This window comes from Aptenodytes patagonicus, chromosome 14 (genome assembly GCF_965638725.1).
Source record: "Aptenodytes patagonicus chromosome 14, bAptPat1.pri.cur, whole genome shotgun sequence".
Classification (NCBI taxonomy): Eukaryota; Metazoa; Chordata; class Aves; order Sphenisciformes; family Spheniscidae; genus Aptenodytes; species Aptenodytes patagonicus.
In genome coordinates, this window is record NC_134962.1 from 17784617 (window position 1) to 17802356 (window position 17740).

Here is a 17740-nt window from a genome sequence, read left to right on the forward strand (position 1 = left end):
CCAATCTGCAAATTAGATCTGGCTGGTTTTTGCATGGTGTACAAGTCTGTCCCCGAATCATTCAGGAAATCTGTACAGACGGGCTGCCTGGGAGGCTCAGCATCATCCCCAAGCTGGCTGGCTCCAGCCACCTGATGCTGGCCACTGCCAAGCTATTGGGAGCATGCCATGGTGTGCCACGGCCCCGCCAGCCCTGGGCTGCTGGGCATGATAAACGCACCTTACCCCATCTCCTCTGTGTCCTTTGCAGACTCACATCACCTCCCATCTCCCTTTGGTTGTTGCAGCAAGGAGAGCAGCAGGATGAGTCCCTGGACTGATTCATTCCCTTCTCTGCAGCCTTGTCCAGACTGACAAGACTTCAAAGGCAGGAGCTGGGAGTGCTGCAGGGGCAACTATTCCTGTGCTCTGGCACACTCAGTGGGACAGGGGAAGAGGAAGGGATGAGCAGGGTCACGGCCATTGGAAGGTGGCTGGAGACACTGGTATGTGTAATGCAGCTCATGTATCTGTCCTTCCTTTGACTTCAGTGGGACTGCTCCGGCCTCTCAAATCCTTCAGGCCACTGGGCTGGCAGCGTAGCACAACCACTAATGCTCACAGCCCATGTGCAACGCTCTGCCCGCTTGCACCAGAGCCAGCAGCCCCCAGCCCTGGAGCACAAACATCCAGCCCCGCTGGGACGTCACATTGCTTGCCTGCCTCTCCCAGGTCAAGAAAGGTGGGATGAAGGGCCAGTGGGCAAGGGCTCAATTTGTGCCAGAGGTCTCAGGCTGAGCCCCCTCCAGAAGCATCAACTGAGCATAGCAAGGTGCAATGTCCCCTGCAAGCCATCAGCTCACATCTGCAGGGCCCTGGCAAAGAGTGGCAGTGTGACCACAGAGCAACCCTGCCGCCACAGCTCCAGGAACAGGGCAGGAGCAACACTGTCCCAAAGCCAAGACTGAGACAAAATATCCTGGACAGAAACCCCCTATTTATGTAAAAAGGTAAGTGCAACTCAAAGCATCTCCTTCCCAAGGAAAATGGGGATGGAGGGCAGTCTAGCCCCTGAAGTCCCATCTTACCCCGTCATTGTTTGGTCAGGGAGCAAGAGGGTGCCTTAGTAGAAATGAGGAGATTAATTTTCTGCCTGCTGCTTGCCAAGGACAGGCTGTGTCTGTGACCAGCAGCACTTCAAGATGGGCAGTCCCTGCTGGAGCCATGTTACACCAGACACACACTTGGCCTCCTGCAACCAGCTTTGTGGCTCCCCGGCCTTTCTGATTACTGGGCTTGTTCCTATCAATTCTTGTCTGTGGCTGGTGCTGGCTTTTTAATTTCCCAAGCTGCTTGCTAGGCAAGCAGTGTAGCACCTCATGCTCAGCTGCTCCTCAGCATCAGCTGCAAAAAGGGATGCAGCAGAGGTGAGTGTTAGACTTGCTTTTGTTTCCAGGCTTTGTGACACTAAAACACATTGAGAGAGTGGCTGCTCTGAGGGTTTATACTTTGAGCTGGGCATTCAAGTCTAACACTGCTCCCCCTCTGGAGACCACCACTCCCCTCTATTCCACCTGCAAAATGGTCATGATCCTTCTGCCAGTGGTGCTCCCATCTCTCTCCAGTGAAGCTGGAAAACGGGGCTGACAGAACTGGGACCCGTGATTCTCTTCTTTAGCAAACAAGGTATGGAAAAGCAGCACGGCTCCAAAACCCCAGGCCACCTGGGACCTTTACACCTTTTACAGGGTGCTGTGCTTTCCCTCATCTCTTGCTTCCTTTGTGTGGACGCACATGCAGTGCCCTGTGCAGCAAGCTCTGCTCTCGCACACCATCCCAGCGCGCCAGGATTTAGCGCTAATCACTGGGCTGACTTGATTTTTAATGGCAGAATGAGGCAAGTGCTGTGCCTTCCTCAGCAATGCTGAGAGGAGGAGGAGGAGGCAGAGAAGGAGGAGAAGGAGGTGTGCTCCAGGCTGTGCATCATCCCTTGCTCTTCTGGGGGCAAGGAAGAGTAGAAGGGAGCTTGTGGCATGCTGGTGGTAACACTTGGGCATTTGATGCATCGTGGGACAAACCAATTACAACAATTCACAATATTTAGTGAATCTTAGTGATTTTTATGACCTTGCATAGGCAAAAGGTGGGGCATGCCTCTTGCTACAAATTGTGAGGGTTTGGGATCCTCCATGAACAACCCATGGGCAGAGGAGAGTTGCCAGGTTCAGCCTCACCTGTGGTAGCTTGGAGTTGGTGTCAGCTCTTGTGCCGTGATGCCCTCGCTATGGGTAGGACTGGGGGAGCCAGTGCTAGGCAAGGCTGTAGGTCTGCAATGGCTGCAGCAAGGGTGGCTCTGAGTGCTCCTTCACACGTCCATAGTTAGTCACAGCACAATGACTGCTGTGCGCCCTGCCCACCCTGGCATCAGCCTGCTTTGGCCCCCTCTCACCAGGGCACCAGGTGAGGATGTGAGACGGTGACACATCTCCTCAGAGCACATCTCAGATCACCTCCTCCAGTCACATGTCGTGCAATGTCTCTGAGGGGACTAGCATCTCTAAGTCTCCCAGCTCTGGGCTGCTGGAGGATATGAAGGCTTTGGGACAGACTCCATCAATCCCAAGAGCAAGGTGATCACCTCAGCACATCAGTCCTGTGTTATGGGGCATTTGTGTCATTATCCTGTCCACAGTATGGGTATCCTGGTCCTCAGAGCCCCTCATGGCCACACAAGCTGAGGTGATTGGCTGTTTTGAGGGAGATGGATGATGGAGGAGGTTAGATGTGGTGCTCAGAGGAGCCCCTGACTAAGGCTGTAGGTGATGATCCCAGCCATGCTGCCATTTATGCCTGGTGACAAAGGCTTTGCTGGTCTGTGCCCCCCATCCTGTGGGGCCAGAGCCTGGCTGGCAAGAAGGGATTCAGGTATATGGAGAGGGTCTTCAGAGGCTCTGGAAAGGCATCTTTCTGGTGCACCATGCCACAGGTTGCCTTCCCTCAGCCCATCCTAAACCCTCCTGCACGTGGTACCTTCTGGTTGTATGGCACTGCCACTCCTGCAGTGGGGAGACCTCCAGAGCACCCAGGGCACAGGGCCCCTAACCATGAGGCTGTCCCATATGACCAAAACAGAGGGGGATGACACCATCTCTAGGCAAAGGATGAAGCATCCCTTCCCCTCTGCTGAGGAGAATGAAGACTTCAGGGGTCCTCACAGGAGACAGGCTGCTCTGTGGTGACCAAGCATGGTGTTAGGAGTTTGATCTCAGGTAACCACAGTCGATATGCAGATTGGAGAGAGACCCTGAAGGCAAGCACGGAGCTGCTAAAAGCCCTGCGCAAGGCACAGCTTCTTGGGAAGGTGGGAGGGATGGCTTAAATGGTGCTTTCCCGTTTCTCTGCAAGTAGTGGATGAACTAGAGAGGGAAGACTGTGAGAAGGCAGCTTCACTTCTTACAATAGTCTGCTCTAAAGCACATGATGTTTTTAATACTTTCAATTAAGTCAGGCAGAGGAAGCTAACTATCACAGGGTATTACAGAAAATTGAGGAGTTCTGCACTCTGCACAAAACCTGAGCAGCTGGGCTGTGCCTTTGAATGAAGTGCAGAAATCAACGGTGGGCACAGAAGAGTTTGTGGCTCTTGGAAATCTAAAGAGGCAATATTGCCAGGGCTAATGGATCCCTCGTACGAGATGAGATCTTTTAGCAATTCAGAAATGGGGAAAAAAGCTCAGAAAGCCACCAGAAAGACACAGAATTAAACCCAAACCAATTGGGACTTGCTCACACAAGGAAGACATGCAAGCTGGCTCGTGGAGCATGAGTTGCCCTGACACTCTTGACCTGATAGAGGATCTGGTCGTTACAGGAGAGGACACTAGCACAGGTCTGCAGGTGCTTGAGTCAAAGTGATGGATGGGAAATGGCTGTGAAGGGTGACAGGTGACCTCCCTCTGCAAGGAGTTGCCCAGGGGAGGAAGGAGCTGGTTCAGCCTTCACTTGCAGGAGGAGTGCTCTGGAGAGGCAATGTGCACCGCAGCAGCAGCAAGGAAGTGTGAGAAACATTTTTGCAAACAGAGGGATGAGGTAAAGCCAGTCTCCCTTCCCTGGTCATTGCTGAGGTCAAGGAGAGCTGAAGGAATACCGTAACTTTGTCTGCAAGAAAACATGTTCTGCTGCCTCTGCCAGCTCTGGCCCCCCAAATAAATTCCTGCCCTGGTTATATCTGCAGCATCTAGGAGATGCCCTTAGGGAAAGCAAGCACGTGTTTTTGAGGATTCAGAATCTCCAACAAGAGGTGGTTTCTTCGGTGTCCACTGACATTGTCTTCAGCTCTGAGGTGCTTCACAGAAAACAGTCCATTCAGGAGAGTATGGCAGGGTCCAGGTTCTCCATTGATGACCTTTTGATCTAAGAGAAACCACCAAAGACCACGACCAGCCTGTAAGAAGTTTTGGGAAGAGTCAGGACTGATGAGCTAAAGTAATGAAAAAGATGTCCTCAGTAAATAACATGTCTGGGACAGTGATGGACACAGTGAGGTGCCAGACTTGGCTCTAAGTGATCACTGGAAAACACCAGTTCTACCGGTGGGAGGGAGATCTGGCCCAGTTAGCAGCTGTGGGAAGTTGCCTAATGTCATCTAGACCATCAGGAAGCCCAAATCATACTGAGCAGCAGGGGCTGTGCTCTCTGCTGCTGCTGAAGGGTTTCCTGTGGCTCTGGGGCCACCAGCAGAGCGGGGCAGGCTCACCTCGGGGCTGTGTGGCTGGGGGACCTGGCGGAGGAAGCTGCGTTTCCTGGACCTCTCCTGGCTGGTGCTCGACTAAAGGCTGAATTAAGCGGCGGTGAAGGAGTCAGAGAGGCCAGGATGGAGCTGGGGCCGCCAATCCTGGGCTCTGTGCATTACCAGTATGTGCCACCTGCTGCCTGAGGTGCTGGTCTGCACCACGAGGCATCCTTACAAACACCCTTTTGGGGTACCAGAGCTGAGATTAGTCCCTGCGGTTACCAAGGGGCTGTCGGTTTGCTGAGGCATTTTCAGATGAAGTATCTGTCAGCTTCTAAGGCCTCCTGGCAACAGGGTGGCCATGTGCTCTGCCAGAAGCTGCTGCTATCAAAAAGGGGAGAATGGGAAATGTAACTACCTCAAAAACGCAGTGGGCAAGAGAGGGGGGACGGCAAGGCTTGGGGCTACGTGGGCAGTGGCACATTTCTGTAGTTGTCTTTGCAATGCCCATCTCCCCCATCTGCATGGTTGCTGCTGGGGCTCAGTGCTGGAGGACCCCCTGTCGTCCCCTCCCCAGTTTCTGCTCACCCCCTCCAGCTCATCCCCTGCTGCCCAGCGCAGGCCTGGACCCAGCACTGCTCCTCATGTCCTTGTGCAGGATCCTACTGCCCCGTATGTGCCTTCTCCACCACTTCAGTGCTGGCACCCTCAGATGTCTCAGGTGAGGACTGTGGTCTCCAGTTCATTTCATTTGGGTCTCTCTGTCCTTTATATCCAAACTTTGGTCTCCCAGGGGCACAAATACTACCAGCACAGCTTGACATTAAGTTTCCTGAAAACTCCAAAGGAAGACAAACCCACCAATTTTGCTTCTTCTTGTGCTCTGAGGAAGACCAGGGTCCCATCCTGGAAGAGTCAGAGGGTCCTCAGACTCATGCATGGCGTACTTGTAACGCAGAGGTGAGAATCAGTACATGGTGGGGGGTGAAGTAATGGCAAGGGCACCCTACCCCAAGGGACGGTGTTGGGTGGACTTTGAGGACTCTGGTTCCTACCCCAAGCTCAACCCAGCTCTGGCATTTGGGAGACGAGCTGCAACTTGCACTGCAGCCAACCTGGCCCAGCTGCCTCCCACTCTGCTGCGAGTGCTCCTTCCACGTGTGTTCCTCTGGTATTGCTTTTATCACCAACACACTTCCCAGGCAACAGTTATTTGGAAGCAAAATGGCTATTAGCTAACAAACATTGGGGCAATATTTGTCTTCCGTAGGAGTTAAACAAGCCCATGCGCCTCATCCTTAGGTTGCTGCTGGTGGCTAAGCCTGAGTGGGCTGCAGAGTCCCATCCCTGCCTGGTAAGAGTCCAAAAGAGCCTTGAACTGGCAGGATGGCAGTGAGAAGGGGGTGTCCCCCCTGCCATTAGCAGTACCCCGGCTCCCCTGACAGATCCTTGTTACATGTCAGCCATGGGGAGTTACCTGGGTGGACCAGAGTGACATTTCTTGGTCTCTCACACAAGGACAGCCAGGCTCTTTGGAGGAGTATTTCTTGATTTGTGTACCTGTGTTGATACACGGGGGGTGGGCAGCTTCACCCTGTCACACCAAGGCTGCCAAAAGCAGTTGTCTGGCCCCTAAGCAGAGGGACATCATTGCTTTCTGGGTGCTTGTCAGGCACAGCTGCCAGGCTTGTGAGTCGTGTTTTGCCATCCTAGCATCCACACTGGTGGGTCCTGAGACCATCCCCCCCCCCGCCCCCGCAAGGAGGCTTGGCTGGCAAGACTCAAGGCCAGCTGAGGGTGGCCCCTGTCTTTCGGGGCCCTTGGACGGTGCGGTCCCAGCGAGCACTGCAGGGAGGCTTGGCGAGGGCTGAGCCCCTGCCCCATCGCAGCCATGCCTGCACCCAGCAGGGTCCCGGTCCCCTGGACCCTGACCCGAGGACTGACTTTCTGGCTCAAGCCCTGACCTGCTTCACTGCTGTGGGTTTGCTGGGTGGTCACTGGGCTGTGTCTGACCCCAGTTACCGTCACCACTCCTGATCCTGACCCTGGCTTGCGGACTCGCCTTCCCAACTTGGCCTTGGACCTGTCTCATCACCAGCAACTTGCCTGATGATCATGACTCTTGGCTGAAGCTGGCTGCCATGCCTCCACTTTGAAGAGTGGAGGTAGGAATACCTGTGTTAGAGATATTGAGGAAAGGGACATAAAAGCTCAAAGTTTTGCTGCCAGAAGAGTCTGTGGCCAGTGGAGGATGCTCAGGGAGAAGTGTAAGAAACATGACAAGCCCCAAACGCCTTCTTCAGCTACCTCACTGAGGTGTCGCTGCTTTCAGAGACTTCTGAGATTGTGTTCAGACCATCATCTCAGATGTTGGACTTCGCCCATCTTGAATCCCTTTATTCTCTTTGCCAACACGATGCCCCGTGGCGAGGAGGTCCACAATTTCCTCTCACATTTGTATGGACAGATCCTTCCTTTTGCACATTTTAAACCTTCTGCGTGACAGCTTCTTTGCTGGCTTAGCTCCTGCATTGAGAGACAGAGTGAATAACCATTGCTAACTTGTGTTCCTGTCCTCCTTGTCTCCCCATCTGTGCCCCAAGGACCCTGCAGGAGCAGGTCCCAGCCGCCAGACAGCATTTGACTTTTCTGATGGGACAGTTCCCTTCAATTATTTTTTTTTGCCCAGAACAAAGCTTTTTGTATTCCTGAATCTGTGAAGATAAACAAGAGCACAGGACGGTCTATGGTCTGGTTAATGCCAGCAGGCAAGCAGCACGATGGCTTTCCATGGAAGGCGCCAGGGGCCGTGCCAGAGCCAATGCCAGGAGGTGCCCTGCCCTTCTCCGCCCACCTCCCTGTGCTGGCCGACCCCTTCTTTCCTGGTCTGCTCCCACTTTGGCTCTGGGAAGTCCAGCCCTGCATCGTACGGCACCTGGCCAGACAAAACCCTCCTGAATTGGCTGAAATTAAGCAAGTTGTATGTGAGACAAGGAGCCTGGACTGAGCGCGAAATGGCTCTGTCCCTCCCCAGCACCTAATTTCTAGGTTGTCAGAGCCATTTACAGATGTCTTCCTGCTGCAGTCTTCTTGTCCTGCAATATGATAGTAGCCAAAAAAAAAGATGAATAATAAAATTGTTTTTATCCATTAACTCTGTCTCTCAGGCACATGCTCATATACAGAGTACAACAATCTCATGTTACTTGATAGGCAAGAGGCTGCAACACTGGCAAATCTCCGGGTATGTTGACAAGAAGGTGAATCACTAGCTAGACAGATTCAGGCAGATAACTGCCAGGCAAGCACATGGCTGGATAAACAGAGGTACAGGAGCTGGTCAGTAGGTGGAAAAGCATTAAAGATCCTTTCACGGTTCATCTGTAGTGCAATAAATAAGACTCTCACCAAGAGCGGAAAGCACATCTCTGCAGTCTGCAGGAGTGTGAGTGATGTACCTTTGGCATAATCTATATGGAGGGACGATATGGTTCCTGATTAATAAAGCCAAAGACTTTTGTCTCCTATGCTTCCAAAGCAGGTCATACTGAACTGTGAGCTGAGATGTGCAGAAAAAGGGAGGATCTCAGCTCTGCGGAGCCAAAATTTCTGGTACACTGGTACACTGTTTTTCCACTTCTGAGATTTTTGTTCTTAAAATTGAGCCTTTTCTCTGAGATTCACAAAATGGATATTTCCATGCTAAGAACAATCCAAATCACACTTAAAATGTTTAATTTTTTTTTTTATGCTTTCCCCAGTGATTAGAGAAACAGGGCATTTTTAATGAAAATATTTGCAACATTTTGCAAATCTGTTGTGAAAACAGGATGATTCTTGCATTCATAATGAAGAGTGAGGAGACTGGCAGAGCACATTGTCCTGTTTCATTGCATGTGTTAGTCACTCTTTGAGTGGAAAAAAGAGACATATACAGATGTAAAGGCAAGCAGAGAAATAAATCTATAGGAAAAGAGCACTTTGTGAATGGACAGATGTGGGACAGAAAAGGAGAGAAATAGGGTGGAATTTCGGCAAAGTGTATGCAAAAGCAGTGGTGAACATGGGTAGAAAAATACATGGAGGGGTGGCAAACCGAGCACAGAAGGGAGTCCTATTCATTGAACATCTTCCTTGCACTGAGGACTTCATCTTGTCCCTTCCAGGGCAGATCATGGTCTACCTGCAGTGCCTGACTGCCCCAGCATCGGACATCTCTAAGAGAAGCAGTGGGTTATATATTGCAGGATTTACTCCAAAGAGAGCAAGGAGCCCACGCTGTCCTGCACGGGGCATCAGCTGTCCCAGCAGAGCCGACCAAGATCTCCAAACACAGCAGCAGCTGATCTAGAGTTGATACAACAGTCTTGGATATGGTGCAGGGCTGAAGGACTTGCAGGCCACCATGTCATTTGGCTGAAGGTTCTTGCAGAATGCAAGGAGAGCTCAGCCTCTTGTCCCAGTGCACTGGGGCTGTACAAGCACTTTGCCCAAAGTGCTCTTAATCCAAGTTCAGCGGTGGATAGGAGACAGGAAGCGTTCAAACCCACCCACTACCCAATCCTGCTGAGTCCTGACTTTTTTTCTTTTTTCAAAATTTCACCTGGAAAACAACAATTACACTCAAAATTAATTTTAATTTTGAGCCTCTAATTTTCAGGTTTGCAGCACTATTATTATTATTTTGATATAGTGGTCCAGTGTACACATCATATCAAAAGACACATCACGGTGTGTACAACCACTGCTGATATATCCTAATAGAATTGTTTCATAGTGAAATGTTTTGACACTTTGAACAAGATAGGAAGAAAAGCACACAGCGTACTAATTAGAGGACCAGCAGTTTTCAATATATTAAATAATGATTTTAAGCTAACACAAAGCTATTATGTCAAAGTATTTCATTAAAACACAAAGAAACACTTTGATCTAGAAAATAAGATGTTTCAATCAATGCTAAGTAAAAGCTGTTCAGAATGATGTAAAACAAATACAGTAATGTGAATAAAATAATGGAAGAGCTGGAATCCTCTGCCCCAGTGTGTGCCTGATGCATGTTACACAGTACTGCTGCTGACACATCTTGAGTGATAGAAATGTAAAGGAATACAATTTGTATCCCTGGGAAAATGGTGAAATTAATAATTTATTTTAAATTTTATTTGTGTATTTTATTTTAAAACACAATTTGCAGTTTTGTTTTCCAAACCATACTTGTTCCGGAATTGCTCATTTTATCGGACAGATTTTTCCCTGAGCTAGAATTAATGGGGGTTTCAAGATGTGACAGTTTCTTACTAAATGCAGTTTCCAAGTTTCAACCACTGGTAGGTATGGCTCGCTGCCGCCTGTCTTGCTGTCCCTTGCCTGCCCATGGCTGGATGAGGCAGGGAGATGGGCTCCCGGCGCAGCACTTCCCCTTTGCAATCACAAAGCCCAGTGACTGTGCCTGGGCTGTGACCACCTCGCCCTCAACTGTTGCAGAGGGGCCGAAAATTGGTGCTTCCTCCTCTCCCTTGAGGCTGATGCTCTTTGCAAGGGAGGCGGGCACATGGGGCTGGAGCAGGTGCTGCTGGCATCCCTCCCCAGGCTTCTGTCCCAGTGCGGGAGCAGGTTCCCACAGCCGGAGTCTGTTGGGAGTGCTGGGATCCTCCACAGACTGATGGTGTCGTTAGAGAAAACAGCATCTAAGGGAGTCACGATCAGCCTCTGGCTTTCCCTTCGGGCCCTAATTCTGTTCCTCATTCACTGGTGCCAAGCCCAGCTCCATTGGGAAGCTGCGGTGTTATCCTGAGTGCACCTGAGCTCCCCAGGAGCAGAGCTGAACCATGTGGTCCATCACTCCTCACAGCATTGGTTAGAGGACCCGTTTCCCACTTCACACACTGTGGAGGAGCAGCAGGCAGCCTGGGGTGAGCTGCGTGGCATTAATTCAGTCCTGGCTGCTCTGGTGGTTCATGAAGATCCAGAGAGACTCGTTCCCGGGCTACAACATCACAGCATCACCATGCACTTGTTTCCTCCCAACCCCAAGCAGCAGCTCCGTTACTCTTCTCATCCTGAGCAATGCTGTGGCCACTGGCTCCCATCCAAAAATCTGTAGGACCATCAGGACAGAAGTCTCGCTGGTGGGCTTTGCACCAAGCTGTCCCCGGTGAGCTCCCTGTGGCAGCTGGGGTGTCCTGCTGCCCAGCCTCCCTGGCCAGGAGGCAAGCCAGGCATTTTCTGTTCCACTGGGTTTTTCATATATATGCTAAGCAGGTAATCCTGGCTGGTAGACATAACCCATTCATCTTATCTCGGCTGGGGATCCATCTATTTCTTTCTCCTGTTTTGCAGGGTTGTGCCAGAACTTGCTGGTGGTACCTGGAGCTGGGAGAGTGCTGAGATGCTACAAATCTGTCAGGGGGACAGCACCAACGTCCTGATTATGCACACAAGAAGGCAGCACTGCATTTCTTGGACTGGCTGCCCAGCCAGCCCCTTTTACCTCTCAGGCACTCTGGCCTCAGTAGGGTGGATGGACAGGCTGACTGCACTACCTCTGCCCCCTCCTCTCTCCCACAGACACCTGCCGGGCAGTTGCACCCAGCAGACTGACCCCACAGAGATGTCAGACCGGAGCACCCAGCCTCCACAACCCACCTCCACCTGGCGTGAGACAGGGAGCTCCCGAAGAGGCAGATGAGTGCAGCGGTACAAAGCCTCAGCAGGGCTCACAGGGCTGCTGGGCAGCGGGGATGCTCTGCACAGACACTTCTGATCGTTGCATTTGAAATGATGCTGATATAATGAAGCAACCATTTTCCATCCTGGCGAGAGTTTCTGCGGGATCCACTGTCACGGTGTGCAGACGCTTGCCCCGTGAAGGGCAGGAGCAATTTCTGTGCCCATGAAACAACGCCTGCAGGATCATTTCTGACTCCATCTGCAGCAGTGCAGAAGCGCTGAAGCAGACAAGCTCCAGCTACACCATCCAGCTAGAGCGACTGCATCCCAGCTCAGTGGCCTCAGCTCCAGGGAAGTCTTGCGTAGTCACCTTGGTGCCCTCGGAGGACCGAGAAGACTGCGGGCTGTGCCTGAAGCACCAAGGATGGTGCCTGCTTGGGTGCCTCAGTGCAAAGTGCTATTTGGCTCAGCCTGGCCCCAAGTCACTCCTGCCTTGCTGCTCACCTAGGGGCTCCCCACACCGCAATGGCACCTCTGCAAGCTTGCATGGACTTTGGACCAGGCACTGCTTCTCCATAAGAGGCTCAGGGAGGGATGCTGGGCTCTGCTGGAGCTGCTACCTTTAATGCACCCAATCCCACACAGGTAGTAGCAGCCATCAGGAAATGTACAGATTGTCAGTGAAGGAGAAAAAATGGCTGTCAGTGAAAAAAAATTTATATGTCACTAAAAATGGCAAGATAATTTAGAAAAATTTGCTTTTCTTCCTTTGGCTTTAGTCTCTCGTTGACATCAATGCCTTGAACGCAGAATGTGAATTTAAGCGTTTCTGTGTGTTTTGAAGATTAAAAATGATGGATTTGGTATAAAGGGGAGCACAACTCTCATAGTGCATGCCTGGACTGGTCTGTCCCTGCTGTGAGTCAGTTCCACATGTCCCTGGACACAGGCAGGGCTGTCCCTCTGCATTTCAGAACAAGGCAATGTCCCTGGACTATCCTGGTGGTGGCCCAGGCAGGACTGGGAGCTGCCTAAGCTGCTCCCATGCAACTGCTCGCTGCTGACCGTGCGGGTTACCACCCGCCTCAGGTACCCACCAGGTGTGCTGGAGACTCGCTAACTTCTCCTCCCCAAACTGCTCCAGGGAGTCAGCCATCAGACTCATCGTTCATGGTTCAGTGTTTTCAGTTCAGGGACTTCACAAGCCAGATCTGGTTTCTGGATATTTAATAACCTGCCTGTGGATTTCATTTGTTTCCATTTACTTATTTTTCACACTTGTTATTGTTGAACCCTCATGAATTTCTCTTTCAAGCAGTTTTCTGGTCTCCATCTATTCCTGTACACTCTTGGCATCTATAGCATCCTGTGGCAAGGAGTACCACAGCTCTGCCTCCACTTCATCACAGCACTTTGGGTTGGTTTGAACCTCGTTGCTGTCGGCTTCATTTGGAGTAAGACACTGTGAGCTTTTTCCAGGTCTAATTCCTGTGTACACTGAGGGGAACAGAACTGCAGTCAGTGTTCAGGAGGTGGTTTTCAACTTGCACGGTGGCTCTGCCATCTCCTTTCTTCTGTTTGTGTTGCTGGAAAGGGCACAGCTTCCCCAGCTGCATGGCCACCTCGAGCTTCACACTGCACTAGGGGTGAGACCGAGCTGCACCACGGCTGTTGGGAGCAGTTACAGCTAAACCCAGCTCCAAGCCCTTGAACTGCAGGAGCTCCAGGGCATGAACACCCAAAGCTGCTTCACTGCCCGGGATGCTGAAGTCAGAAAGGCAACAGTGAGCTACGCACCCAGGCCATGTGAGGGAGCTGGGAGGCCTTCAGCTCCCGAGACATCACAGCCTTCCCTGCATTTTACAATGGCTTTTCTATTTCATCTCTGAAATGTGCCTTGTGTGCTTTCTGTGTCTGAAAAATAAAATTTTAAAAAAACATGGTATCTCCACACTGCAGGGAGATAATTAAGACTAATAATGATCCGTGTTGTAAGTGATTTTAAAAACAAAGCACAGCTATTTCTATTTCTATTAGGCTTTTATAAAGCTTTTATAGGCTTTTATGAAGCTTATAGTTGGCTTTTTTAGATAATTAACTGTAGGCCCTAGCCTACAGGATGGTGATGTTGCACCTTCAAACCAGCCATACTCTCCCACCCTGCACCAAGTACCTCTAGTCAGGGGACACCTCTCCATCCATTTAACAAAATACCTCATAACGTTTCCAGATTTTCCTCCACACTGGTGTTAAGCTAATTGCTCTGTGATAGCTCAGTGATCCCACATGTTGTGTTTGCGGCTTCTCAGTCCCTGGAAATCCTACTTTTCTTGAGGGAACTCAAACCTGATGCTTACCTGGAAGCTGCATTTCTTTTGCCTCCAGCTAAAATCTCGTTCTTTCCGCAGCTGCATTTTCCCAAAGAAGTACCCTGCAAAAGGGGAAGGAAACCTGATTTTTTTTTTTGTCTTTGCTTTGGCCAGGAATGGGATCTGGAGATGGGATCTGGAGATGGGATCTGATGGGATCTGGAGATTTTAGGAAGACCAAGAGATGCTGAAGGATGAGAGCGGAGCAAACCTAGGATGTGGCCACATGAGCGTGCTGGAGGCATGAAGCAGCAACACCTCCCAGGGTCTGAGCTCTGCCCACCAGCCATGGCACTGCCCGCCCAGCACGGCACGATGCAGGTGGTGACAGCATGTCTCGCCAGCTTCGGGGCTGCGCCGTGTCGGTGCTGCTGACAGCGGGCATTTGCGTTAGCAGCTTAGCTTCGATAGGAGCACACATCTCCTGGTCACCACCACCTGCCATACCTTCACCTCTTGGGCCACCACTTGCTAATGAGACGGAGCCAGTGAAGGAGATTTCTGCTGATATGCATCTGATACATTATTTATAAAGCAGGTGTGTATTTGAACCAGGAAAAGGGGATTTTAATTATTCTGTAGTAACTCATTAGGTTTGACCATTATGCACATGAGAGAAAAAAGGGTCCCACTGTTAACCATTGAGCATTTTTGCCTCTCTAGTTAGGGGATGATTTTACAGCATACGTGATGTAAGACCTTTAATCCCCTCAGGAAAACAAAAGGAGTGTTATTCTCGGTGTAGCTATGAGAAGAAACATCTCACACTGACCCCTATCTCAGGGTTGCTTACTCCATCTGAGGAAAATAAGGTATCAAAGTCCTTTTTGTAAGAATGTCTTTTACAAGGTAACTGGAAAAGTTAAAAGAAAATGTGTTAGGTATGACCTGCCAATCAAACGTCTTCTGAGATCAGCTGAATATAGCATGAAGGGAGGCAGGCAACTTGATGGAAAAGATTAGCCTAGTACCGAGGCCTATTTGCGTGGTAAAACATCCCCAAAACAGTAAGAGCCCCTGCCCCCGGGCGTGCACTGTCTGGTGTCCAGAGCAAGTCTCCTCTGGGCAGCCCCTGCCTGGGCAGGCTGAGAGGGGTGGGCTGCGGCTGGGCTGCCTGGCGGCCAGCGGCCAGGTTAGGAAAGGTTTCTCCAGTCTGAAATGGGCAAATAAAACTCCACAGCCATAAATGTGGCTGTAGATGCCTGCCCACCTCTGCTTTGCTCCGTGGATGAGAGTTTCATCATTTCTAAGCATTTTGGTTTGAATTCAGTCAGGTTGTAAAAATATTCATTTTATCCCTAGCTCAGATGTTGAAATTGAATGTCAGTTAGAAGCAGAAACCCAGAATTATTCTGTGAGAAAATGCTAAAAAGAGGTTCTTCAAACTTTTGTCCAAAAATAAATTTTCCAGTGAGGCAGTTTGCTCCTGCAAGCACCCGTGCTCTCCACAGCCCAACGGCAGGGCCGCCTCTGCCCATGGCAGGGTCTGGTGCCATTGCCCACCCTGCAGCATGTCAGCTCAGGACTTCACTGGGCATTTCACGGTAGCTGCAAATATTTGTAACCTCCCACAACCCGACTGCCCGGCGCCGCACTGCCGGGGCAGTGTCAGTGCCTTTCCCCTCCTTTCCTCTCTCCATGCCCTTGGCTTTATTCTCATGTAGTAAAAGCTTAGAAATACAAACTCTAAAGGTTTATATACCAGAAAGCAAATACAACTGCCAACAATTATTCTTTTTAACCTCTCCAAATCTGTAATCCAATTACATGGATTTAAAAAATAGTAATTTATCTTATTTTACTTTTCAGTGAGGCTGATTTTTTTCATGCTTAGACTTCACCATGGAGTTACCTCCTGCTTCTGCCAGGGGACTGGTGCCACAGGGGTCTGGGTTTACTGCGTCTCCTGCCCGAGCAGAACCAGGAACCGGGCTGGGTGAGAGCCGCGCTACCTTGGACATATCAGCTCGCCCTTAGACTCAGCTTCCTGGTGTTGCAAACACCAGTTGCTATAAGGAAACCCCATTTTCAGCAAGCACTGACCAGTCACCGTGCAGGATCCTGGCCCTGGGAGAAGACACGGGTACCCAGGGGAGAGGGATGCTGCCTGGCTGCCCCTGGCTGCAGACGCTGCCCTGGCAAAGTCAGGCTGTCAGCTCCTCCGTGCAGCCTGTCCCCAGGTCCAGGCCCTGGCATTTACATCTCACGTGGGAAAGTGACATTACGCTGCCGTCATTTTTATGATTAGCACGCTGGCTTTGCTGCGCCTGTTGTGTGCACCAGTGAAGCCTTCCTCATTTCTATTTCTGGGTCACATCCTCAACCTCCCTTCTTATCAGGTTGCATCTTTTTTTCTTATTGAATGCACTTCTGCTCAGCTGGTGCATATATCTCACCTGCATCCTCCCTGGCAGAAACGTGGCTTGTTCCTGGATGTTCGCATGCTGAGAGCTATATCATGCCCACTGCAGCTGAGAGCAGTGTATAAAAATACTGGGTTTTGAGGAGGGTGTGTAGATTTTGGGTGCATGGTTTTAATTAGAAATTGACATTTCTAAGCCTTTGGCTGCCAAGCAACAAGCATCTAGAGAACGATCTCGGTTGTGATATGTAGGTACCCAGCGTCCATCCTCACTGCTGTATTTAAAGCCTCAGAAAGGGCCACCTCACCATTCATTGCACAGACACTCATCAGTGGTTAATTTAGCAGTTAAGCTAGATGGAAACCAAGGCAGAGTGGCTGACCCAGGACCCCATCACCCCCCAGCACTGCCGGAGTAGTGGAGACTGAACGTAAAATGATGCGGGAATGAAATTTGTTATCAGAGCTGGTAAGATGCTCTGAAACTGCAGTCCGATCCCTGGCTGAATGGAGCCCTGGCTACTCACTGTGGGTCAAGCCCAGGACTTCTCACAGCCTGAGGACTTGGCCCCTTGTTCAGTGGGCAAATGGGAGCATGCAGCCACAGCCCGGAGCCCATACGAACAAAATGCAGCAGGAGGCAGGGAGCAGAGACGCTTGCACAGCTCTGCAGGCGCTGCCATCCAGCCTCCCTGGCCTCATCCTTACAGAAAAAACAGCTTCCTCCTTATTTTTCCTTTCTGGAAGAGATTCTTGCCTCAAATTAGCTGACTGACTCACTGCACTCGTCGCAAAACAGTGTTTTGTCCTTTCTTGCTTGCAGCACCTCCCCTAGAGCTCTTCAGCCAGGCTGGCAGCAGAGGAGAGCAGCAAGAGACAGTCTCTAGGAGCAAAGCCCTGCAAAGCTTTGGCATCTCTGGGCCATCCTGCAGGTCAGAGGTGCTGATGGATACAGCACGCTCCCCCCTGCACAGCCCTTGTACCTCTGGCCTCCCCTGCCCTGGTCTAGCAGGAGAAGGGGCTGTAGCCGCAGCTGCTCAGCAGCTGCTGGGTGAAGCTGCTCCCCTGCTCAGCAGATGCAGAACTGCCTGTTGGCTGTGGTCAGTGTGGCAGCAAGATGAGCTCCTGAGTAATGGAAGGAAGGTTGAAGCTGCCTCATTCATTTCCTTCTTCCTTTCCTGGTACAGACTCATTTCTCATAGAATATTACCCAGAGCTTTGCAGGTACTAAATATACTGGTATCTCTCGAGGAACAGCTGGAGTGTATCGTAAACTGTTTCCTAGTGCCCAAGCCATGGTTTCCTGCAGTAAAAATGTGCAAACAGTCACACTGGAGCAGGCTGATGGCCTGTCTGGTCCGACACTGTGTGTCCAGCAGTGGCTCGTGGCAAACGCTCCCAAGGAAGTCATTATACACTTTTAATGTGCTTAACTGTGCAGTCCTGTCCTGTGGGGGACGGATCCCAGCTGGCCAGCAGTTCTTGGTCTGTAGCAGGAGGTCTGCTGTCCCTTGTTTGCTTCCCTCTCTGGCCTAATGTGACTGCAGATGCTCCTCCGTAAGTGCCTAAGCTTTTTTCTGAATCTTACTAAGCTCTTTCCTTCAGTTTTATCCCATTACTCCTCAG

The 17740-nt window shown here is 50.8% G+C and overlaps 1 protein-coding gene across 1 annotated transcript in view; it reads left to right on the top strand.

Annotated features, from left to right (window-relative positions):
• AAR2 (AAR2 splicing factor) overlaps nucleotides 1–12764 on the top strand; it is a 46679-nt gene extending 33915 nt beyond the window's left edge. The window contains exon 3 of the mRNA XM_076352217.1: nucleotides 11054–12764. Coding sequence (XP_076208332.1) covers nucleotides 11054–11101 — 48 coding nt within the window. The 3' untranslated portion in view covers nucleotides 11102–12764. The remainder of the gene's footprint in view (nucleotides 1–11053) is intronic.
• Nucleotides 12765–17740: the final 4976 nt, after the last annotated feature.